This window comes from Stenella coeruleoalba (genome assembly GCF_951394435.1).
Source record: "Stenella coeruleoalba genome assembly, chromosome: 15".
In the NCBI taxonomy this organism is placed as follows: domain Eukaryota; kingdom Metazoa; phylum Chordata; class Mammalia; order Artiodactyla; family Delphinidae; genus Stenella; species Stenella coeruleoalba.
In genome coordinates this window covers 66,393,153-66,417,427 of record NC_137161.1, presented here as the reverse complement: position 1 = coordinate 66,417,427, position 24,275 = coordinate 66,393,153, and the positions used below count along the sequence as shown (strand labels likewise).

The window sequence follows — 24,275 nt, the reverse complement described above, 5'->3', positions numbered from 1 at the left end:
GGGGGTTTTATCATCCTATACCTTACAACACAGTAAAAAGAGTATATATTTTATAGTCACACAGAGCTGTATTTCAATCTGGGAGTTTATACTGGTTTTCTAAGGCTGCCATAAATAGTACCTCAAAGTGGGTGGCTTAAACATCAGATTTTTTTTTGCTTAGAGTTCTGCAAGCTAGAAGTCTGAGATCCAAGTTTCGGCAGAATTGGTTTCTTCTGAGGGTGATGAGGGAAAGATTTGTTCCCGGCCTCTGTCCTTGACTTGTAAAAGGTCATCTTCTCCCTGCGTCTTCACATTGTCTTCCCTCTGTATATGCCTATGCCCAAATTCCTTCTTCTTATAAGGACACCAGTCATATTGCATTAGGGCCTACCCTAATGACCTCATTTTAAGTTAATCACCTCTGTAAAGACCCTAGCTCCAAACACAATCACATTCTGAGGTACCTTGGTTTTTGCGGGGGACGCTTCAACATTAATTTTTTTTTCTTTTTTTTTTCAACATTAATTTTGAGGGGTATTGCAACTCCCACTTTCTTGTCATTTCCACTTGCATAAAATATCTTTTTCCACCTCCTTACTTTCAATTGATGCGTGTCCTTTGCCCTAAAGTGGGTGTCTTGTAACAGCATATTATAAGCTCTTGTTTTTTATCCAATATGCCACTCTGTCTTTTGATTGGAGCACTTAGTCCATTAATATTTAAGGTAATCATTGATAGATATATATTTATTGCCATTTTAAATGTTGTTTTCCTATTGATTTTATATTTCTTCTTTATCCCTTTCCTTTTCTTTTCCCTTTTTTGGTTGGATGATTTTCTTTTGTATTATGCTTATGTTCTCTTCTTTTTGGTTTTTGTGAATCTACTGTATGTTTTTGATTTGTGGTTACCCTGTTATTCAAGTATATTAACCCTCTATGCTTCCCGTACCTGGATATCTGTTTCCTTTGTTAGGTTTGGGAAGTTATCAGTCATAATTTCTTCAAATACATTTTCAATCCTTTTCTCTTTCTTCTCCTTCTGGGATCCCTATTATGTATAGATTGGCACGCTTTATGTTATTCCATAGGTCTCCTATATTGCTTTCATTTTTTTTTTCATTTGGCTTTCTATCTGCTGTTCTGATTGGGTGATTTCCATTATTCTATCTTTCAGATCATTTATCCATCCTTCTGCATTTTTCATTCTGCTATTCATTGCCTTTAGCTCAGCTTTCATATCGGCAAATGAGTTCTCTAATTTTTCTTGGTTTCTTTTTATAGTTTCTAGTTCCTTTTTATAGTAATCAGCATTTCTATCAATAGTCATTTGCAATTCCTTCAGTATTTTCATTATCTCTCTTTTCAAAGTCAGTGTCTATTAGACTGAAGAGGTCTATTACATTGTTCTTTCAGGGAAATTCTCTTGATCTTTTCATTAGGAGTGGTTCCTCTGCTTCTTCATTTTACTTATGTCTCTTGCTCCATAAGTTTAGGAGAAACAATTATACACCGTGGTCTTGGAGGGCTATTTTTATGTGGGAGTGTCCTTGTGTAGCCTGCGTGGATTTAATATTTTTTGGTGCGAGGGCTGTTTTTAGTGTGGCTGGCTGGCACCTCTTTCCTCGGTGTATGCTGGCCATTATCCCCTTGATAGGAGGTGTGACTAGTGTTGCGGTGACCAGAGCCTGCACTGGACATTGAGCGGGGCCTCCTCTTTGCTATGTGGTTGTCATGGGCCAGGTCTCTTCCCTAGCTATTGGAATAGAGGCCCCCAGATCCATTTCTGAGCTGTGGTTCCGAGCTGTCGTGTGAGGGAGGTGGGATTGGAGCTCTCCCATTGGGAGAGGAGCCACTGAGTATTCCTCCACCATAGATGTTCACCAGTGAATGTGCTCTGTTGTGTCACCTGTCACCCGCTGTGTAGGCTCACAAAGTACACTGTCGTTGGCACTGCCTTGGCCAGGTCTCAACCTTGGGAGTGCCAGCAATTGGCCCTGGTATCTATCAGGTATTGTTTTTACAAGGCAACCAGTGCAGATCCACTGAAATCAGGCCCGAGGACTGCAGTAGGCATGCCCCTGGACCCGCTATGAGTGCTACGGAGCCAGCTCACACCCTGGCCCAGCCCAGGCCCGTGTGCAGGTGCCCACAAAGCCCGCAGCTGCTAAGCCAGAACCAGCCCAGCCACAGGAGCACCCGTTGTCCACTCAGATGTCCTGCAGGCGCTGAATTTACAAAGCCGGCCGTGGAGGTGTAAATCCGTGGCTTGTGCAGCCAGCGGGGAGAGATTTCATCCAGCCTTGCTGCCTAAGCCGCCCAGCCCTGGGACTCAGCTGTGGTTCCAGCCCTGTCTCTGCGTGTGGGCAACCTGGTGGCATCTGCTCCCAGAGCCTACCGAGGCAGCGGCTGGGGCATGGGAGGCCACCGAGGGGGGAGGCCCCGAGGTGGCAGCTGGGGCACAGAAGCCTGCTGAGCTGGCGGCTGGGATGCGCTCTCCCTGAGCCCCTGTAGGCAGGGAGTGGCGCATGGAGAAAAAAGCTACCAAGGCAGCACCACCCCTCCCTTTGTGGCCACTTAACAACGGCGCTTCACTTCTGTGGTGGCCCGGGTTTCTTTCACAAACAACCCCCGTTGCGGCTGTAGCACGCTCCAGCTCCTTCAGGCTGTCTCCATGCAGCCAACAGCACTCCTCTCCCGGGGTCTGTCCTCTAAACGCCGAGTTTTGGCTCCCAGCCCCACCCATAACAGCGGACTCCTGTCTCAGGCCACGATGAGCAGGGTGGTGGCACAAATGTCTGTGTAAGTCTCTCTCTGTTCTGCCTGCCACCAACCAGTTGTGGTGCTCTCCTCTGAGCCTCTGAAGCTCACTTTCTGTCACCGCTGGTCTCCCTGCCAGTGAGGCAGCTTCCCACAGTGTGCAGGAACGTTTCCTCTTTTTCAGCTCCCTCCCAAGGCCGCGGGTCCCATCCCACTTCCTCTTTTTTTTTTTCCTCTCATCCTACCTGGTTACATGGAGATCTTTCTTGTCCTTTCAGGTTTTTGAGGTCTTCTGCTAGTGTTCAGCAGGTGTTCTGTGAGAACTGTTCCATTTGTAGATGTATTTGTGGGAGGAGGTGAGATCCAAATCCTTCTGCTCCGCCATCTTGATGTAAATGGATTAAATGCTCCAACCAAAAAATATAGACTGGCTGAATGGATACAAAAACAAGACCTGTATGTATGCTGTCTACAAGAGACCCACTTCAGACTTAGGGACACATACAGACTGAAAGTGAGGGGATGGAAAAAGATATTCCCAGCAAATGGAAATCAAAAGAAAGCTGGAGTAGCAATATTCATATCAGACAAAATAGACTTTAAAATAAAGACTGTTACAAGAGACAAGGAAGGACACTACATAATGATCAGGGGATAAACGCAGGAAGAAGATACAACAATTGTAAATATATATGCACCCAACATAGGAGCACCTCAATACATGAGGCAAATGCTAACAGCCATAAAAGGGGAAATCGACAGTAACATAATTATAGTGGAGCATTTTAACACCCCACTTACACCAATGGACAGATAATCTAGACAGAAAATAAATAAGGAAACACAAGCCTTAAATGACACCTTAAATCAGATAGACTTAATTGATATTTATAGGACATTCCATCCAAAAGCAGCAGAATACACTTTCTTCTCAAGTGCACACAGAACATTCTCCAGGATAGATCACATCTTGGGTTATAAATAAAACCTTGGTAAATTTAAGAACATTGAAATCGTACCAAGCATCTTTTCTGACCACAGCACTATGAGATTAGAAATCAATTACAGAAAAAAAAAACACCTGTAAAAAACACAAACACATGGAGGCTAAATAAATATGCTACTAAGTAACCAATGGACCACTGAAGAAATCAAAGTGGAAATCAAAAAATACCTAGAAACAATTGACAATGAAAACACGACAACCCAAAACCTGTGGGATGCAGCAAAAGCAGTTCTAAGAAGGAAGTATAGAGCAATACAATCCCACCTCAAGAAAAAAGAAAAATCTCAAATAAACAATCTAACCTTACACCTAAAGAAACTAACCTTACACCTAAAGAAACTAGAAAAAGAAGAACAAAGTTAGTAGAATTTTATAAATTTTTATAAATTTATAAAAAAACAAAACAAACCCAAAGTTAGTAGAAGGAAAGAAATCATAAAGATCAGAGCAGAAATAAATGAAATAGAAACAAAGAAAACAATAGCAAAGATCAACGAAACTAAAAGCTGGTTCTCTGAGAAGATAAACAAAATTGATAAACCTTTAGCCAGACTCATCAAGAAAAAAAGGGAGAGGGCTCAAATTAATAAAATTAAAAGTGAAAAAGGAGAAGTTACAATGGACACAGAAATACAAAGAATCATAAAAGACTACTACAAGCAACTATATGCCAATAAAATGGACAACCTGGAAGAAATGGACAAATTCTTAGAAAGGTACGATCTTCCAAGACTGAACCAGGAAGAAATAGAAAATATAAACAGACCAATCACAAGTACTAAAATTGAAATGGTGATTAAAAAACTTCCAACAAACAAAAGTCCAGGACCAGATGGCTTCACAGGCGAATTCTATCAAACATTTAGAGAAGAGTTAACACCTATTCTTTTGAAACTGTTTCAAAAAAATTTCAGCGGAAGGAACACTCCCAAACTCATTCTATGTGGCCATAATTATCCTGAAACCAAAACCAGACAAAGATACTGCAAAAAAAAGAAAACTATAGGCCAATATCACTGATGAACATATGATCCGGAAATCCCACTCCCGGGCATACATCCAGAGAAAACCGTAATTCGAAAAGATACATGCACCCCAATGTTCATTGCAGCACTATTTACAATAGCCAAGACATGGAAGCAACCTAAATGTCTATCAACGGAGGAATGGATAAAGAAGATGTAGTACAGCGACTTCCCTGGTGGCTCAGTGGTTAAGAATCCGCCTGCCAATGTAGGGGACATGGGTTCAAGCGCCGATCCAGGATGATCCCACATGCCACAGAGCAACTAAGCCTGTGCACCACAACTACTGAGCCTGCGCTCTAGAGCCTGCGAGCCACAACTACTGACACCTGCGGACCTAGAGCCCATGCTCCACAACAGGAGAAGCCACCGCAACGAGAAGCCCACGCACCACAACAAAGAGTAGTCCCTGCTCGCTGCAATTAGAGAAAGCCCTCATGCAGCAACGAAGACCAAATGCAGCCAAAAATAAACAAATAAATAAATTTACTTAAAAAAAAAGGTGTGGTACATATATACAATGGAATATTACTCAGCCATAAAAAAGAATGAAATAATGCCATTTGCAGCAACATGGATGGACTAGATTAGATTATCATACTAAATAAAGTAAGTCAAAAAGAGGAAGACAAATTCCATATGATATCACCTATATGTGGAATCTAAAAATGACACAAATAAACATATCTATGAAACAGAAGCAGAATCACAGACATAGAGAACAGACTTTCTCTATGTGGTTGTCAAGGGGGAAGGCGGTTTGGGGAGGGAAGGATTGGGAGTTCGGACTTAGCAGATGCAAACTAGTATTTATAGGATGGATAAACAACAAGGTCCTACTGTATAGCACAGGGAACTATATTCAATATCTTGTGATAAACAGTAATGGAAAAGAATATGAAAAAGAATATATATACTTATGTATAACTGAATCACTTTGATGTACAGCAGAAATTAACACAACATTTAAGTCAACTATACTTCAATAAAATATAAAAAAATTTTGAGGAGGACAAATTCATTCCATAACAGCTTTCTACTTAGTAGCTATCAACTGTGGGGGAAATTCACTGTGAGGGGCCTTAATTTCCTTTCCTTATTCCTACCTTGAAGGTTTATACATCAGTGTCCAGCACAGGACCTATACACAATGGACCTGAACAAAAATTCCCTTCCCTCTTTCCTGCAGAGACTCATCAAATCACAGCGTTTCTGAGGACCACCTACTCTTTCCCAGTACTCTGTGTGAAATGTGAATTATAAAGGCATGGATTTATAAAACCCGCAGGGAAACCCAAAGGGAAAGGGGTGGATTACAGAGATTTAGTGAAGGGAGATTTAACAGAATTAGGAGTTACTTGAATAAGAGACAACCCTTCAGGAAATGGGCTGAGTTTCAACCTGGGTTACCCTGATCAAGACTGAAATTCCATAGATCTTGTTTGATTAGCTTTAGTCATGTGCCTACCATTTGTCCAAAGGGTGATGGAGGCAGCTTGACTGAAAGTCTCACCAAGACTATATCTAATGGGAAAGAGAGTTCCTACCAAAAGAAGAGAAAAGGATACCAGACAGAAAAGAATATACCTGTGTGTATTTAAGTTTACTTATTTATGCTTAGGTTTTATTTGTTACATAAGTAGTCATTTGGTCTCTCCCATCAGAAAGCAAACCCCTTAAAGACAGTCTTTGTCTGCACTTGGACAAATGTGTGTGTTGCTTCTTTTGAGACTTCACAGTTTTATAGCTGGTCGGTAAATGCTCCCTCGGAGAATACCCACAGTTTCATAATGTAAAATTGGGCTCATTTTGAAACAGGAATTCTAAATAATAGTCACAGACAAGTACTGCCACAGTCATGCTGCTTAACAAACACCCAAAATTAAATGGCTTAAAAGAATAAGCATTGATTTAGCTCACAAGTCTACAGTCAACTCCTCTGTGCTCAGCTGACCTCGGCTTGGCTCACTCATTCATCAGCAGTCAACTGGCAGGTCAGCTGGGAACTAGTTGCTCTAGGATGGCCTCAGCCTAGATGACCTGTCTCTGCTCCTTGTGATTGTTTATCATCCCACAGGATACCCTGGGTTTGTTGTCACAGTGAATGCAGAATGCTAAGAGACAGTGCATATATGTACAGGCCTCAAGAGACCTAGTCTCAGAACTGGCATACCATCACTTCCACCACATTTGTTGGCCAAAGCAAGCTACAAAGCCAGTCAGATTCAGTGGGTAGGAGGACCAGGCTAACTGCAAACCATGCTGCCAAGGATGGGAGTCCAGGGAGGGGTGGAAGATTGGCACCTTTACAATTAACCTACCATATCACCTTAAGAACTTTAACATTTCATATTCTATCAACTAAAAGGACTACGCTGTATTGCATTTTCTTTATTTCTATGGTAATCATTACCCTAGCTACTACCTATAATCTGTGTTAATATTTGTATGTAAATGAGCTTTTATTTAGAACTTCTGAGCCTTCTCTGTCATTCATTTATCTAAGCTGCCCTATTTTTACATTAACACATCAATGAACCCTTTTTATGCCCTTGTCCTATTTCTTTCTGAATCCATCACCGTTACAAGGCTCATTCAATTTTGATCTGTCTAAAGATCCAAAGGCGGAAAATGACATTAACTTTGTATAGTTACATTGTATAGTTAGAGGAACTACTATATGATGCTCAAGAACATTCTTATTAACACAGTCTATCTTATTTTTCCAAGTTACATTCATATTTCATATTTGAAAGCTATTTTAAGCTATGTTAGCCTGATAGAAAATTCTGTATTTCTTATTTATCTAATACTGCTAAATTCTAATTAATGCCATCTTGTACTTTTAAAGCTAAGCGAACTGCAAGAGAAGCACTGAGTTTTAAAACACCCACTCATACACACACAAGCACACACACACAGAAAATCATAATGAATTAGAATGAGCCTGGGAGTAGATATCAGAAGATCTGGTTTCTCCCTGGAGCTCTGCTACTAACTTTCTGTAATGACCTTGGGCAGGTCACAGAACCTCTTAGGCTTAATTTCCTTATTTTATATTCGGGAGTTGGACTTTGAAAACCTCATGAACCAAATCTACTCACTCGGGCAATATACCTTTATACCATGAAGCTTGAATTCATCGGCCTTTCATTCTATAGCTTCTATAGATCACTTATATACAAATCAGGTTTACTGTTATCACTTTTAAATTACTTCAATTGGTTATTTATCACCAGGATAACTCAATCAATACAGAAGTGAATGAAGTTTAAAAAAAAAGTATGATGCCAAATGTAAAGTAGCTAGTGGGAAGCAGCCACATAGCACAGGGAGATCAGCTCAGTGCTTTGTGACCAACTAGAGGGGTGGGATAGGGAGGGTGGGAGGGAGACGCAAGAGGGAGAGGATATGGGGATATATGTAAATGTATAGCTGATTCATTCTGTTATACAGCAGAAACTAACACACCATTGTAAAGCAATTATACTCCAATAAAGATGCCAAAAAAAAAAAAAAGTATGAGTCTCTCATCTCCCTATTCCTATTCTGGGAATGATGCATCACATATATTTATAACCAGTACAGCAAGAGCACAAACAAATCAGAACAGACGACAGTTGTGAATGTCCAGCACAGATGGATGGGTGTGGACTGCCTGGATGCCTTCACTGTCTCCTCCCTCAGGTAACGTGTTGGCTCCCCGGCATATAAATGCAAACACACATTTCTTTACCCACACATAGACACATAAATGGATAGAAAATACACACGTTTCTCATTTTTCTTTTTCTAAGTAAAATATGACAACATACTAATCATACAGCTCGAATACTCCAATTCATTGTGGATGTCTTTAATATCAGCATTTATAGATCCAGTTGAATCCACAGATTTATTTTAGTATCTGAACAGTATTCCAGAGTTTATCTAACCATCTCCTGCTGGTAACAGTTAGGTCATCTTCAATTAATACTTTTACAGTTGTTGTGGAAAGTAAGGCAACGGGATTGGAAATTAAGAATTATGAACTATTGTTTGAAAGAACTGCATTTCAGAAAGTGAGGAGGGCACCTGCCCAAAGGAGGCAAAAATATGCATTGTTGTTATGCATTAAAACCTAAAACTCTCTTCAAGAAATGCCTGGTGATTAGCAACAGGTGAGAAGAGGCCTCATACGTCAAGCAGAGACCAGGGCATTCACAGAAGAGGAGAGGGAACACGTTGTAGTTATAAACACAGTTAAAAAGTCTCATTGAAAAGAATGTGGAAAACAGAAATACATCTGAAAGAGATCCTACGGTTTATTTAGTAAAATATTAAGGATCTATTATTTTTGTAAAGGTTTTAGTTTTCCTAACTAGTGATATGAGACACCTTCTTATTGTAGAGAGCCATGTCTTCCTCATTCTCAAAGTTGGCTACACTGAACACATTTGTATCCTTGTGCCCTTATGCAGAATTGATTCTTAGGGGCCTGGAGCTAGTTGTTCAGTGACTGTCCCAAGCACAGCATTGGTTGGGTCAGGCAAGGCAAGTGAAATTAATCTCTGGTGCACTCACCACCCTCACCGGCTCTCACAGTGGTCCTCCTTCTCTCCATGCCTCCTGCTCAGGGCCTTTGTGCTGCCCCTTAGTCTCCCAGAGCCCCCAGTTTAGGGCTCTGACCAGAGCTGCCTTTTCCAAGGCAAGACCCCACACTCTGGAAAAAAGGTACAGTACTGGGGGAAGCAAGCCTGTGGGTGGGGCCTGGGAAGCAGGAGCAACACATTAATCTATTACCTCTCTGACCACCTTCTTAACAGGTCTCTCTGAATCTTGCTCCTGCATTCCATCCTCTAATGGCTGGAATGGTCTTCTAATCTCTCCAATGGTCTTCTTATCATAGCCTTAACCATCGTGGTAGCAAATTACCTTCACAGTTGTAGAAAAGGTCCCACTTTTCGGAAAATATGCTTAGGAGTAACTATTGCTATCATGCTTCTGCTCAGAATCTAAATCCTTTCACCATCTCTATCCACAAAATCCTGCTTATCCTGGATTTTGCTCCCTCTCCCCCATTCCACTAGTATATAATCAACTGATTCCCATAAAGAAGTTAGTTAATCACTGGCAATCATTCAGTTTCTTGCCTGCCTCCCTCCAGATATTTCCCAAGTTTTCCTGATCATAAGACTCACCTGGCTTGTTAAACATACAGTACCCCAGGCCTCTCCCCTAGAGAGCCTGATTCAGCAGCTTTTGGGTGGGCCCCAGGAATCTGTGATGTTAACAAGAGCCCCATGTGATCGTTTTGATCAAGGAAGTTGGGGAAACCACTACTCTAACCAACCATATTTCAGACACCTATGACAGGGAATGAAGATTACTCCTCAAGTTATATCATAAAGACATAAAGACATAAAAAACAACACATAAATAAATATTTCAAGTGCCACCCCACTACTTGCACAGAATTTAAGCATTATCACCTGTTATGGAACATGGACTGCAGACATCTAGGTATCTCAGTCTGGCCCTGGCCCTGACACCCAGCTTGGGCAAATTGCTTTTCCTCAGTTTCTCCACCTGTAAACTCCCAATTGCTACACAGTGACATTCTTATTTAGATCACTATTCCCTTTGACTCAGAATTTCTACCTCCAGAAATTTATCCTGAGAGTTAACCAGGGAAATGTACAAGAATGTCCATCAGATTATTGTTTATAATGATGATAAACAGGAAGCCATATTAATGTCCATCATTAGGGAACAGTTAAACACTGATTTATCTAGACATTGAATACTATGCAACCCTAAAAATGGTAATGGAGATCTTTATGTTTGATATGGAAAATGTACATGACATATAAAGTAGTAAAAGCAGGTTACAAACATAATTTATACTTCAATCTCAGGTTGTTTTTAAGTGTGTGTGGTGTTCGTAGAAAAAGACCATAGAGTTACATACCTAAGTATTAGCAGTGGTAAAATGTGGATGACTTTTTCCTTTTCTCCATATCCTTCTGTAATTGTCGACATTTTTTGAAGTAAGCTTAAACTCTATACTTGGGGGAAAATAATGCTTCATCCATTTTTTTCAAAGGTACTTCTTCATGCACATTGCCAGGATGGTGTCCACAATAGCCAGGAGACCAGGAGTAACTTAAAGGAAAGGTTTACTTAAAGATAGCGTGAATAAGAGACGTTCTTTCCTCAAAAAAATCCCACCACATTCTTTCACTGTGCATTTGAGCTGTAAAGATTTTGTCCAAAAGATCCTAATTTTTCCCAGTGTTACAGAAAAAAAGCACCAATTCATTCACCTGGAGCCAGTTTCAGGGAACTCTGGTTTCATGGCTGGCCCGCAGAGCAGCTGGTGGAATAGCAAGGCAAGTGTCAGAAAGCGCAGAACTCCACTTATTTCAGGCCTTCCAGAAAGGCTCTCCCTTCCCAAGTCCCCTCCTCTCAGCTGGGAGGGCTGGAGAAGATTCAGGTGTCTCCAGTGGGGAGAGGGCGGGATCATGGCCTGCTTCCTGCTATAAAAGCACAGAGCAGCACACCCCTCTGCCTGGCTGATTTGGTGGTGTCTTCGGTCATGGCGTGCAGGCAGAGAGGAGACAGTGGGAGACCCTCAAGCTGGTTCAGTGCAGACTGGAGGTAACTGGGGGCAGAAGGGAGAGGACATAATGGCCTTGTCTGCTGAAGTTCGTCCCTCTTTAACTCTCTCCCCCATGCCCTCCAGCACTTACAGGTCATTTCCTCTATTCTTCGCCCTTTTGACTTCGGTGAACTCAATACGTGTTCATCAGTTGGTGGATTCTGCCTTCCCAGGTAGGCCTCTTGGGTGAGGGAAGTGCTCTTAAGCATCTTTTGAACAGATTGCACCTAGGGTGCCTAGATGGCGAGGAAACACAAACATAGGTTAGACAATCTCCACTCCTTCCCTTTATAAGCTTGATCAAGTCACTACAGTTTTTCCCTTGCTTACCTAGAGCTTGCTCTACCAGCTAAATGGAGGAGTGTGCAAAAACACCTGTACTACCTTCTATTCCCTCACTGCCTCAAGCTTTACGGCATCCAAAGAGTAGCACACCACACACTAAGCCCCCATCTTTGGGAGCAGTCGTCTTCAAACACATGCTCACGCTTAAGGAAAGCGTCAACATAACAGACAAAATCAGAGCCGTTCCACTTGTAATGAGTTTTTCAAAATTTTCATCTGAGCCAGAGGGTGCACAGTGTCAGGTTATAGGCAGATTGGTTTGTCTTTAAAAAGTGTGTCCTTGGGTTTACTTAGGGCATTTTTTAAACTTCAGATTGAAAAATCTTAGACAAAACTTTTCTCCAGTTCTTCACAGACCTACCATCCCCATCTCCATCAGGGTTCCAGCCTGGTTCCTGCATGCATGCGTGTTAACCCAAATCCAGGCTTATCCTGGAGTACTTCAGAAAGCCCTAGGCACCAAATTGATACCTTCCCTACAGTTCTTGGTATCTTGCATTGTAGTTATCTTTCCCACCAATCTGTAATTTCCTCAAGGGTGGTAGGCAAGCTTTGCCTCTCCCAACTGGCATCTTCCCTGTTGTCTGTTGGAGAGGAGAGTTCCCTCAATACACTTCTGTAGGAATCATGCCTCTTGTGTTCAAAGATGCCCCATGTGTTTCCTTTGCTCTTCAGGTACTGTCACTTGCTATGAAAATAGAATGATAGTGGCGTTTCCAAGCATTCTTGCCAACAAGATACAGCACGCATCTGTGGTGGGTAAGTAATGTGTATTATCTCATCTTAGTCTTACTTAATAGAAGCCCTTGGCTCAAGGCCATCTCCATTTCCTGGTGAGCAGAGCACACAAACCCTGGAGCAACTGGCACCCAAAACCCATGATGACACAGGGGCCCTGAATTGCATGATGCCTCCGAGAGTGGAAGACCCTGTCTTTCTTTGGAAATCTGTCTTATCTCAGAATCCCCTAGGAAACATCTATCTTCAAATCACAGCATTTCCCAGAGCTTGGGTTATATCACTCAGGTGGGAAAATAAAAGGTGAAGTGACTGAAGTACCTTAGAAATGGATTGGCAGTCTTGGCTATGTACCTCTGGTTGACTCAACGTCACTGAAATGTACTTCTTGGCCATCTCCTGTCTAAATTGCTCTTGCTTCTGTAGATCCCCTTGGTCTTGAAATGCTGAACTGCACTTATGTTCTGGACCCAGAAAAGCTCACCCTGAAGGCCCCATATGAAACCTGTACCAAAAGAGTAGTAAGTAATTGTTTGAGGAGTGATTTGGGAAGTAGTAACCCAGGAGTTAAGGCTTTGGAGTAGAGCAGTAGTTCTCAATCAGGGTGATTTCTTTTGTCATCCCGGAGAACATCCTGCAGTGTTTGGAGACAGTTCTGGTTATCACAGGTGGTTGAGGGGTGGGGTGGGAAAGGGCAGCTACTGGCCGTCTAGTGGGTACAAGCCAAGGATACTGCTCAATAGCCTCCACTGCCCAGAGGAGCCCTCGGTAACAGACATGTTAGAACCCAAATGCCAACGCTGAGGTTAAGAGACCCTGGAGTTGAGGATTTGGGCTTGATTTCTGGCTCTGCCACTATCTAGATGTGATTTGGGGTAAGTTAGCTACTCTTTCTAAGCCTCCACTTGCCCATTGGGAAATGGATTATGATATCTCTCCATAAGGTGTCTAAAGATTAACGACATAATACAGATGAAGGACTTGGCATAGCATCTAGATACAACAAATGATCAAACATGAGCTATTTTGATCTCTAACCCCCATGGAAAAGGGGAGGCTATTTGGGGGCTGGCAAATAGAGTGCTGGTACCTCTAGGCTGTAAAAACATGTGTTGGAAGGCCAGCAGAAGCTGAACAATAGGCTTTTCTACTGTTAAGCAATAGTACTGCCCAATCAGGGTTATTAGGAGCAGTAAAAGCGACCTAAGTCGTTTCCAAGTTTGAGTGTGCAAACAATCACTTAGGGAACTTGGAAAGTACAGAATTAGTTCATTTAGTTGATGACTTAATAGGTCTGGGGTGCATCCTAGAAGTCTGCGAGTTTAACCATCTACTTCATCTGATTCTATAGTGAAGACTTCCGGTAATTAACACTTTCCCTTCTGAAATGGCCTTTCCCAACTTTAGGGAGCTTAGGGTTGCATTCCTTTAGACCAGAGGCCTACAGAGTATCACCTGTGGGTGGCCACATCCAGCCCATGATCTGTGTGATGGTCCTCAAGCTAAGAATGTTTTCTGTTTTATCAAGAGTTTTTAAAACATGTTAGCACTCGTACGTGGCCTACAAAGTCTATATATTTACTAACACTTAACAGAAAATTGTTGGCTGACTCCTGCTTTAGACTGTGAGTTCCTTGGGCCAGGGGAAATGGCAAAGATGGCTCCGTCCAGCACCCAGCACAATGGCTGCTACATAGGTGCTCAATAAGTGTATTTGAATATCTTGGTACAGGCCCCAAACCAAACAGGACCTTGATATTCAGATATAGGGTGAATGTAAAAAGAAAATAAAAACTGGACTCTGAGCCCTGAAACTCAAGGAACTATTATTCTCTGCCGATGTATGAGTCTTTCCTGGGATATCTAAAGAGGCTATAGCATCTCCTGGTACAGGAATGAGGGACCTTCTAGAACCCGTGGTACTGATAATTTAAGGGTTTTGCCAACGTTAGGGGTTTTACCAATCAGCTGGGTCAGATGGTACTCTGGAATCCCCTTTCCCACCGAGGTACTAGCACGCTGTCCTTACTATGCCGTTTTCAAACAGCTTGGCCAGCATCAGATGACCATCAAACTGATGGACGACAACGCTGCCTTAAGACAAGAGGCTCTCATGTATGACATCAGCTGTCCAGTTATGCAAGCAGAAAGCCCCGAGCAGCATTTGGGATCCACAGTCTGCTTGAAGGATTTCATGTCTGTGAGTGAAGCAGGCTGACTGCTTCTCACCCAGCTACTGCGGGGGAGATGTGGTCTAGACAGAGCTGGGCTGCAGAACAAGAGCAGGACTGCAATCTGTATTTTACTACTGACTTGCTGTGTAGCTTTGGATTGATTTCTTAACCACACTGAGACTTTGTTTCTAAGTCTGAAGTGGGGGACAGCAATACCTCATAGGATGGCTTTAAGAATTGACTGAGAAGGCAGATACAGCACTCAGCACAACACATCTAGCCATAAAAAGGATTCAGTTGGTAGTCTGACAAACTGGATACTTATCATGGGCCAGGCCCTACGCTAGATACTAGGATATAGCAAATGAGCAAAAGAGACCAATCACATACTCGTGGACTTTATAGTCTAACAGCGAACATCAACAGTGGACAAAAATAATCACACTTCATTAACAGTGATGGAACTGCAGCTTGACAGAGTATTTGATTTCTATGCACAGAGTAAAAAGCTGTACATTTAAGGACTTAGCATCTCAGCTTACAACTGAAAGGGAGTTTAGATCTTCCAATTGCCTTTTGGTATCAAAAGCTCAAAGAGGAAGTGATGTCTAAGGGCACTGCTAGGATTCATGACTGCCTGTGCTTCTACCACATCCCACAACTAGGCGTTGTGGTGTCAGAATCGCACAGCAGTTGCTCTGGGTGTTTTCCACGTCCTCTCAGGTAACATGATTTCAGAAATCTCCAAATCAAAGCCTCACATCATCTTTTTTTTTCTTCCAGTTTACCTTTCACTTTTTTCCTGGCATGGCTGATGAAAGCGGGGTATGAAAGTTATTTTTTAAATTACAAGCCTAAGTAACCTTTAGTTCTATATTAAAGGTGACATAACTTCCATCCTGGTTAAAATATGAAATAGACAATAGTCTTGGGGTGAAGGTGAGCACCAGCCCTCTAAATGAAACTTCTGACTTTAGGATCCCAAACCTCAGATGGGATGGACCTTTGCAGTTGGTGACGGCGAAAGAGCCCAAACTCTGACCCTTCAGGAGGCTATGACCCAAGGGTATAATCTCCTGATTGACAACCAGAAGATAAGCGTCCAAGTGTCATTCCACGCCACTGGAGTGACTCGCTACTCGGTAGGTGTGAATCTTTTTGTACCGCCATCCAGGCACAAACCAGTATTTCTAAATCCAAGCATGATCTCAACCATGTCCTCAATGGAGAATACAACTCATTCAACAGGTATCTTAATGCTTACCATGTGCCAAGCACTGTACTAAGTACTAAAGATAAAATGGTGAGATACAATGGTGAACAAGAGAGATATGGTCCTGACTTCAATCTGTTCTCCCTCTTCCTCCATAGATCTAAATTAACTACATAATACGGAGCTAGGGTACTACTAAATCCTTTTACCAATTAAGGTGTTCTGTTTTATCATTGCCCTGTACTGTGTTTACAGTAGGTACCGGCACTTTGGGGACCAACAATCAAGACACTACATTAAATCAGTTAATGTGCCAAAATACTCAGAACAGGGCTTGGCACCTACGTGCTCAAATGTCAGCCACGTTAACAGTCCTGTTATACACTGAGCATATGCTGAATCTTAAACATTCTCTCTGAATGCTGATACCGTAAGACAGTCATAAAACAAGAGCTCATATCTGCTTAGAAATGATCAGCTACAGGTCATATCAGTAGACACTACTTTGCCAGATGTTACGAAGTACAAGATTTTAAAACTAGAGCACCTGCAGAACAATTGGGACAAAATGCCTGAACTCTGCTTGGGCCAAGACAGTGCCCAATAGTTGAGTATGTTTGCCCTGACTATTCCAGCATTGGTTAGAAATTCAAGTAATTCAGGTAAACCAATGTCTTTGAAAATGCCTCTCCTCAGCAAGGTAACAGCCACCTCTACATGGTGCCTCTGAAGCTTACGCATGTATCTCCTGGGCAGACGATCGTCTTATCATCACGACTCATTTGTGTGTCAGGTAAGTAAGTGCCTAGGAAGGGACAACTCCAGTTGTGGAAGACGTTGTTCTAGGGGCTTAATGAAAACTGATCGTTCTGTCATTCCTTCTAGATCCTGTGACTTGTAATGCCACACACATGACTCTCACCATACCAGAGTTTCCTGGGAAGTTAAAATCCATGAGCTTTGAAAATAGGAACATTGCTGTGAGCCAGCTGAACAACAGTGGGGTTGATGCGGAAACAACAAACGGCTTGAGGTTGCATTTCAGCAAAACCCTCCTCAAAACAAAAGTACGTTCCATTGTCAGTCACTGAGCTTTATGGAAGCCTGACTTGAAGCATAGCGTTTTAGGCTACCCTGCTACAGCTGCTGACTTGTCCATAAATTCTAATTGCCGGTGTAAAAAATTCAAAATTTGGAAGGCCTCATTTGAACACCTTGCATAAGTGAATTCTCAAGTAACTGAAATTTACTCTCAAACACCAAGCCTCTTTAACTGCAATGGAAGTTTTCCTAAGTTTCTTAGTTCACTGAATAGAACAAACTGCTATCAAGCTTCTAATGATGAGCCTCTCATGCCCTATTGAAACAGGACAGCTTGAGCCAAACAAGTGTCCCCAGCTGTCCTCACTGGGGCCAGTCTTGACTGAGGCAATTGCCAGGGACAACAAAGAATAATTTTATGTTGGTGTGTACTTTGCAATAACATTTTATAACTCCTGGATTGGCAGCCCTTTAGAGGTTGAATTAACAGATCAAATTCCAGTGTCTAGTACAAAGAGCATACAGTACTGGGTACTGGAGGGCATGAGCTTAAAGAAAGAAATTTCCTTCCTAGGGAAGGATCCTGATCTGGAGAAGTGATAGGGTCTCTTGCTCTGGCTTAAAGGGAAACCATAATAAGTCTGGAGTGTGCCTTGAAGGTTTCAGTGTACTTCCTTCCTCCCTCCTTTGACTGCTCTGGGTCCCAACAGGCTGTGGTTGCTAAATGACATTCTTTCATTTCAGTTCTCTGAAAAATGCCTACCCTATCAGTTCTACTTGTCGTCACTCAAGCTGACCTTTTACATCCAGCTGGAGATGGTATCCATGGTGATTTATCCGGAGTGTCTCTGTGAGTCAGCAGTTTCCATCGGTAAAGACCATTTTTCGTAAACGGTTTCCTACATTCTTTCTCTCTTAGCTCTTGCATGTGGGAAAGTGTATAGAAGTTCAGACTCTGCACTGCTTATACTTTGAGGAAACGAAAGGCTGGTCAGACCAGAAATGTCAGTCTAAGCTGCTGTGATAGGGATCTAAGAAAGATAACACTTCTAAGATACACATACAGGTAGGTTTCACAACTGTTACATGTTTTTAAGTAACCTGGATATACTTCATGTTAGGAGCCTAGGCCTACCATCTAAATAAGATTGCTTCAAACCTGAAACTACAGGGACTACAAGTATTTCCCCAAACTCCTGAAAAATCCCTCAAAGAATATGGAAGTAGGTCTTTCCTCTTGTGTAGTATTGCTTCTGCCCCTTTGCTCCTTTTATTCGCTGACCTGTATCAGGTCAAAGCCAAATGGGACAAATCAGTTGCTTCTTCAACTTCCCCTTAAACCACCAAGATTTGTGAGCCTTGAAAGAAGGGACATTATGACACAAGGGACGGCACTTTAAGCCTCATCAGGTTTTTCTCATGGGTCTCTTACCTCACCTGGTGCTTCTTCCCACGTCTCCTGTTGCCTCTTCCTTTGGATGAAAAATCCTTCTGCTCGTACAGAGCAGCCTCACTCGTCTTGGCACCTTAAGGGTCTCCCCTCGTAACTCAAGCTGCTTATCAAGGTATTTTCCCAAACAAAGACTTAAGACAAATTCTGTTGCCTCCTGATAAAAATTCAAACTTCCATCACACTTCAAATTGGTAGATGACAATAGTCACATGGCAGACAGATTTTTTTTTTTTTTTTTAACTCTCACCACTATCTAGTTTCAGGGGAGCTATGTACTCAGGATGGGTTTATGGACATTGAGGTCTACAGCCATCAAACAAAACCGGCTCTCGACTTGGATACCCTCAGGGTGGGAGACTCATCCTGCCAGCCAATCTTTAAAGCTCCATCTCGGGGGCTGGTGCAGTTTCACATACCCCTGAATGGATGTGGAACAAGACATAAGGTTAGTACTGGCCCATAGCAAGAGGTTAAGACTTACTTTTGAGATAACTAATTAACCACTTTCTCTAACCTTACTCTAAGTTCAAGAATGACAAAGTCATCTATGAAAATGAAATCCATGCTTTCTGGGCAGATCTTCCTCCAAGCACAGTTTCCAGAGACAGTGAGTTCAGGTGTGAACACAATTGCTACTTGACTTTTTAAGCCCCAGCTTAAACTCAAGCAGTTTTTTAATCTAAAATTCTAACAACTCCACCCACCCACTCTTACAGAATGACGGTGAGGTGCTATTACAGCAGCAGTAACATGCTAATAAATACCAGTGTTGAAAGCCTTCCTCCTCCAATGGCCTCAGTGAAGCCGGGTCCACTTGCTTTGACCCTGCAAACCTACCCAGGTGAGACATTATAACCTAAAGTATTTAAGCAGATTTTTATAACCTAAAAAATCTGCTTAAATACTTTCAGGGAACTCTTCCCTAAAATGAACTTTGATGCCACCAGACTAGAGTAGTAGCGATGCTTAAGCTTCTGTTGTGACCGTCAACTGCTTGAGTACCAGAGGGGCTTCTCCTCCATTTCAGATAACTCCTACCTGCAACCATATGGGGAGAAGGAGTACCCTGTGGTGAGATACCTCCGCCAACCAATTTACCTAGAAGTGAGAGTCATAAACAGGACTGACCCCAACATCAAGCTGGTCTTAGACGACTGCTGGGCAACATCCACCATGGACCCAGCCTCTCTCCCTCAGTGGAATATTGTCGTGGATGGGTATGTATTCTCCATATAAGGTATCCCAGCTAATCAAACTGCCAGTAAAAAGAATAAAATGATCTTGGGCTTGAGAGGAGCACTGTGTCAAAGGCCCTGATTTTTGTTCTTGTTTCTTAGCAACCAGTCCTTGGTCAAATAAGGTGACTCATGCTTTCCTATTACCCTTGAATCTAAAAGTATAAGATCCTTCCCAAGGGAATCTGGCTTTAATATGCCAATATCTGGAGAGAAGAGATTTCTAGTTCCTATCCATTTACTGAATACCTACCATAGGTGAAACATGGTGCTATGTGCTCCAGATGCATTACCTGAACCTCATCACTCTATGAGAGACACTAGCCACCTCACTTCATAAAGAAACCCAAACTTGCTACTTAAATAACTAGCCCAAAGTAATACTTAGTAAATGGTAGAACATGAATGCCCATCTGACTCTAGATCTGAATATCACAGTGCTCTGAAGTTGTGGCTACCCACTTATATGTTGGTGTTTATCCTCTTGGCTCTGCTGGCACCTAGGTAGAACTGCACCTTATCTTTCTCTGAATCTGTTGTAATCTGTTAAGCTTGTATCCTCCAGGTGCACTCCTGCTCCACGATCATGGTAGCCAGCACATTCATGCAGCTCATTCCTTCACCCCATTCAAGGCTTGCTCGAGTGTCCACTTCTCCTTGAAGCCTACCCTGACCCTCCTGCACCCTTACCCTGGTCTAACTCTTCTTTTGTTAGTACTTACATGCTACCTAACATACTAATTTATAGCTTCTATACTCTGCTAGCATCTAAGATATAAAATGGCAGGAGTTCTCCACCTTGTTTTTTCAGCAACATATACTAACTGCCTGGGACAAAAAAGATACCCAGACTAATAAGAATTAAGCCAGTGTCATCTGAAGAGTTACATAATTCTTGATGAATTTATCTGGCAAACAAATTGGTACTGAAATTGTATTAACACATAGTAGAAGAAAAACTAGCATGAACAACTTATAACTCCATGAATATTGTTGGATAGGCCAAATCAGAGGTATATTAAAAAAAAAAGGTACAGGTAGAAGGTGTTACGTGTGACTGAATTTGAGCAAATGCTGAGTTAGACTCTGGGGTGAATTCAGCTGATGTCCCTCCCTGAAATGTACCTTCCAGCTGTGAATACAACCTGGACAACCACAGAACCACCTTCCATCCGGTTGGCTCCTCTGTGACCTATCCTAATCACTATCAGAGGTTTGACGTGAAGACCTTTGCCTTCGTGTCAGAGGCCCAAGCGTTCTCTCACTTGGTAAGTGATTAACAAGTCACCTGGGACAGGTCGAATGTGAGACATCAGTTTTACTCAACTCTTGTTCCATCTCCAGGTCTACTTCCACTGCAGTGCCTCAATCTGCAATCAACTCTCTCCTGACTTCCCTCTGTGTTCTGTGACCTGCCTTGTGTCATCCAGAAGCAGGCGAGGTAAAAATTTCAAGTCCTCATTAATGTGAGTTTACAGCAAGCCTCAACCTTTCAGAATTTAAGAACGAGTGCCCTTGTTCTTCACCTAGTCCCAAGAGCACAAGAAACCTGAGTCTGAGATAGACAGGTTCTCCATCAGTCCTAGGGACACGTTTTTTTTTGCACATGAGCTGTAGCCTGATCCTCTGTAGACTTTAAAGTTACTCTCCCTGAGTCACTCTTCCTGAGTCTAGGTAGACTCTGAACTTTGTCTTCCGATGTTCTTTGATAGTTCATCCTGCTTTTACAGTAAGGTGAGTGCCCTCTCCTGTGAAGGCAGGCAAAACCACCTAGAGCAGGGGCTCCATGCGGAGCTGCTCTAGGTAATCCCTCAGCACACTTCTTACCACTACTCATTATCCCAGAGGTCAAACTATCTGTTTCCAGCCACAGGAGCCACTGAGGAAGAGAAAATGATAGTGAGTCTCCCGGGTCCCATCCTCCTGTTGTCAGACAGCTCTTCACTCAGAGGTATGGACTTAAAGCCTTGGGTACTTCTTGGACTCAAGTTCTTGGTTTTATGTCAAATTTAACTGTGCATAGATAACACATGCTCCGGATTAGACAAGAAGAGGAGGAGTCTCTTCCCAGCAATAGGTTCTGTTAAGTCTCTTGTGTCCCCTTCCAAAAATCCCCATTGAACACAAGTGGAATCATATACTCTACCCACTGTTCTGTAACGTTTTTTACTTGTTTAAGCCATCATATATCTGTACAGAGACCTCTCACTGTAACTAAAGGATTCCAGTTTTGTCACTAATGCCACATTAGAATCCTCAAACCTTGGTCCTCAAATCTTGGCCTACTATACAAGAACTTCAGACTATGTTTCTGGAGAAAAAAAAAAATAGGACTAATAGGTCAGAAGACATGTGCTTGCTACTATTAAACTTAAGTCTTTACTGGATTATGTTACTGTTAATATTTTATATCTTCAGCCCAGATAGTCTTCATTTTAGGCCTAGAACTTGAAATTAAGCTCTCAAATCCCTAGCTAATAAGCTGCAAGAAATCATGCACTTGGGACAACTAATCATATCTGTTAGTGCCAGAAAGTTAAACAATGAGCTGGGACTGTAAGGTCCTTTCCAGGTGTCAGCCCATCTGATCTGAGTGAAAGCAAGTAGGAAGTGGGAACAGCTGTGGGAGTGGAGAAGGGAGAGGAGGAGGTTGGCTTGAGAGATAAGACTATACCCTGTTGCAAGCTTCCAGAATGAGCTCTTTGAAGCTTCATTTCACTTCCTTCTCTGGGGAGCTTTAATGTGTAAAACTTCAGCTTCAACTGACACTTCGTTTCAATGATCTTAAGACTTGAATGTCTGCTTCCTTTCCAGACGCTGTGGACTCTAAAGGGCATGAGACTGCTGGATACGTTGCTTTTCCAACTATGGTTGCTGTGGTTGCCTTAGCAGGCATTGTGGCAATTCTAAGCCTTATCAGCTACCTGCACAAGAAAAGAACCATAATGCTAAGTCACTAACTGGATATTCCTACAAAGTGGTCAACATAAGCCTCTTGCTTCTTTCTTATTAAATTTTGATGGAATTCAAGGACTGTTTCTTGCAATCATTCTTCTTTAGAGAATATAGTACTTTTCCACAATCCTCTGGGCAGGCCTTGTTCTGTGTGGACATGAATACGGATATTTCTGACTTAAGTGCTTCCTGTCACTCAGCTTTTTCTGAACTCCATCCCCAAAACTGGCAGTGCCAGAGAATTCAATCACTAATGGGGCTTGGTGACAGCCCACCTCTAGGGGTGCATTTAGGTGACTTTAATGCCTTTTACCCCCTCCATTCATATATACAAGATGAGGAGGGCAAGAAGTCACCCCTAATCCTTGGCATAACTTCCCTTCTCTACAGAGGAAGGGAAGCCAGGTATTCCCAAGGAAGTAATCTAGTATCATACTTAAGTAATATTTCCTAATTCAAATTAGTCTTTCCAATGAGTAGAAAACTTTCCCTGAGAACTTAAGGGATTTATTCTCCCGTGTACTCCCATTCCAATTAAAGGCCAGCAATCTCCTCTGGGGGAGGGAAAGGAATAATAAAAGATTCTAGCTTCATTAAGTGCAATTACAACATTCCTGGTCTCATTAAGACTACACAGCTGGACACGAGCCTCTTAGCTGAGCCTGGAGAGCTGCTTTCCCACTACCTAGCACTCAATTATGACCTCCTCCTGAGGCTGCCCCATCTTAACTAGGCTGTAATTCTGTCAAAATGACTAGTCTGCCTCACACTGTAGCTCTAACAGACCACATTCAAGATACCTAATATAGACATTAACTTGTATACTTCAATAGAAAAAATCTGGATCTAAACAAGAACTTTTGCTATGAAAAAAGTTGTAAAGCTTCTAAGTCTCTGTACATGGTGGAGGTGAACAGAAATATGAACATCTTCAGTGTTTGGACTTCACCCCTCAATTGTGAGTTGTTACACTCCTGGGTTTTTCAAAACCTTGAAAGGATATTATATATACTTGGTCATCTCATGATACTGTAGGTCTTTAATAATGAATCCTTCTGCCTTTTCTTCAACACAACCTTTGATTCTAAATCCTTTTAAGAGTTATATGGTAAAACTCAACCCTGGTATGGGGAAGGAAACAGCTGCATTCATATTGTATAAAAGGTCTGGTCTTCCTATAGTAATAAGGGGCAAAATTTCAAGTTCTCATCAAGGCTATTCTTTAGACATTTCTTTATAAGAGAATAAGGCATTAATCTGTCACTGATAAAACAAATGGTCTTGGATTCAAACTTTTTCTGTGACTACGTCATATTAGCGTTACATATTAGAATCAGAAATATTGCATTGCTGCATGCACTTCTTAAAACAGCATTTAAAAAACTGTTGGCCACTTACATGGCTCCCTGATCTCATGTGGTAGGCTGAATAATGACCACCCCCAACGTGGCCACATCCTAATCACCAAAAACTGAATATTGTTACCTAGTCATGGCCCCAAATGGACTTTGCAGATGTGGTTAAAGGTCTTGACATGGGAAGATTATCCAAATGGGCCCAATTATAAGGCTCCCTATGAAATAGGAGAGTCAGAAAAGATGTCCCAGTGGAAGCAGAAGTCAGAGTGATATTGTCCACAAGCCAAGGAATGTGGGCAGCCTATAATAGCTGGTAATGGCAAAGAAATGGATTCTCCCCTAGAGCCTCCA

General features: G+C 42.1%; 2 protein-coding genes across 5 annotated transcripts in view; one reads left to right on the top strand and one right to left on the bottom strand.

Moving 5' to 3' along the window:
• The first annotated feature begins 11,329 nt into the window (after positions 1 to 11,329).
• Positions 11,330 to 23,053, top strand: ZP2 (zona pellucida glycoprotein 2). The gene is made up of 18 exons (XM_079946058.1): positions 11,330 to 11,411; positions 11,506 to 11,585; positions 12,433 to 12,516; positions 12,922 to 13,016; positions 14,543 to 14,695; positions 15,453 to 15,494; positions 15,647 to 15,811; positions 16,579 to 16,675; positions 16,768 to 16,949; positions 17,668 to 17,794; positions 18,634 to 18,821; positions 18,902 to 18,993; positions 19,093 to 19,217; positions 19,404 to 19,593; positions 20,744 to 20,879; positions 20,956 to 21,052; positions 21,479 to 21,562; positions 22,426 to 23,053. The coding sequence occupies exons 1-18, from the start codon at positions 11,350 to 11,352 to the stop codon at positions 22,569 to 22,571; spliced, it is 2,145 nt and encodes a 714-aa protein (XP_079802184.1). The 5' UTR covers positions 11,330 to 11,349; the 3' UTR covers positions 22,572 to 23,053.
• Positions 11,361 to 24,275, bottom strand: part of LDAF1 (lipid droplet assembly factor 1) — a 36,668-nt gene continuing 23,753 nt past the window's right edge. For 2 of the 4 annotated variants that reach the window (XM_079946094.1, XM_079946095.1), the window contains exon 5: positions 11,466 to 11,648. In XM_079946094.1, the coding sequence (XP_079802220.1) occupies positions 11,546 to 11,648 (103 nt within the window). In that variant the 3' untranslated portion in view covers positions 11,466 to 11,545. Of the gene's footprint in view, positions 11,416 to 11,465; positions 11,649 to 24,275 lie in introns of those variants that run through there. The other 2 variants (XM_079946096.1, XR_013831700.1) reach the window with 2 other exon arrangements.

Excerpts from the sequence above, each read along its gene's own strand:
- ZP2 (XM_079946058.1), top strand. The coding sequence starts at position 11,350 with ATGGCGTGCAGGCAGAGAGGAGACAGTGGGAGACCCTCAAGCTGGTTC. Across the intron at positions 14,696-15,452 it reads GCTTGAAGGATTTCATGTCT|TTTACCTTTCACTTTTTTCC; the intron begins GTGAGTGAAGCA and ends TTTTTCTTCCAG. Across the intron at positions 15,812-16,578 it reads CTGGAGTGACTCGCTACTCG|CAAGGTAACAGCCACCTCTA; the intron begins GTAGGTGTGAAT and ends GCCTCTCCTCAG.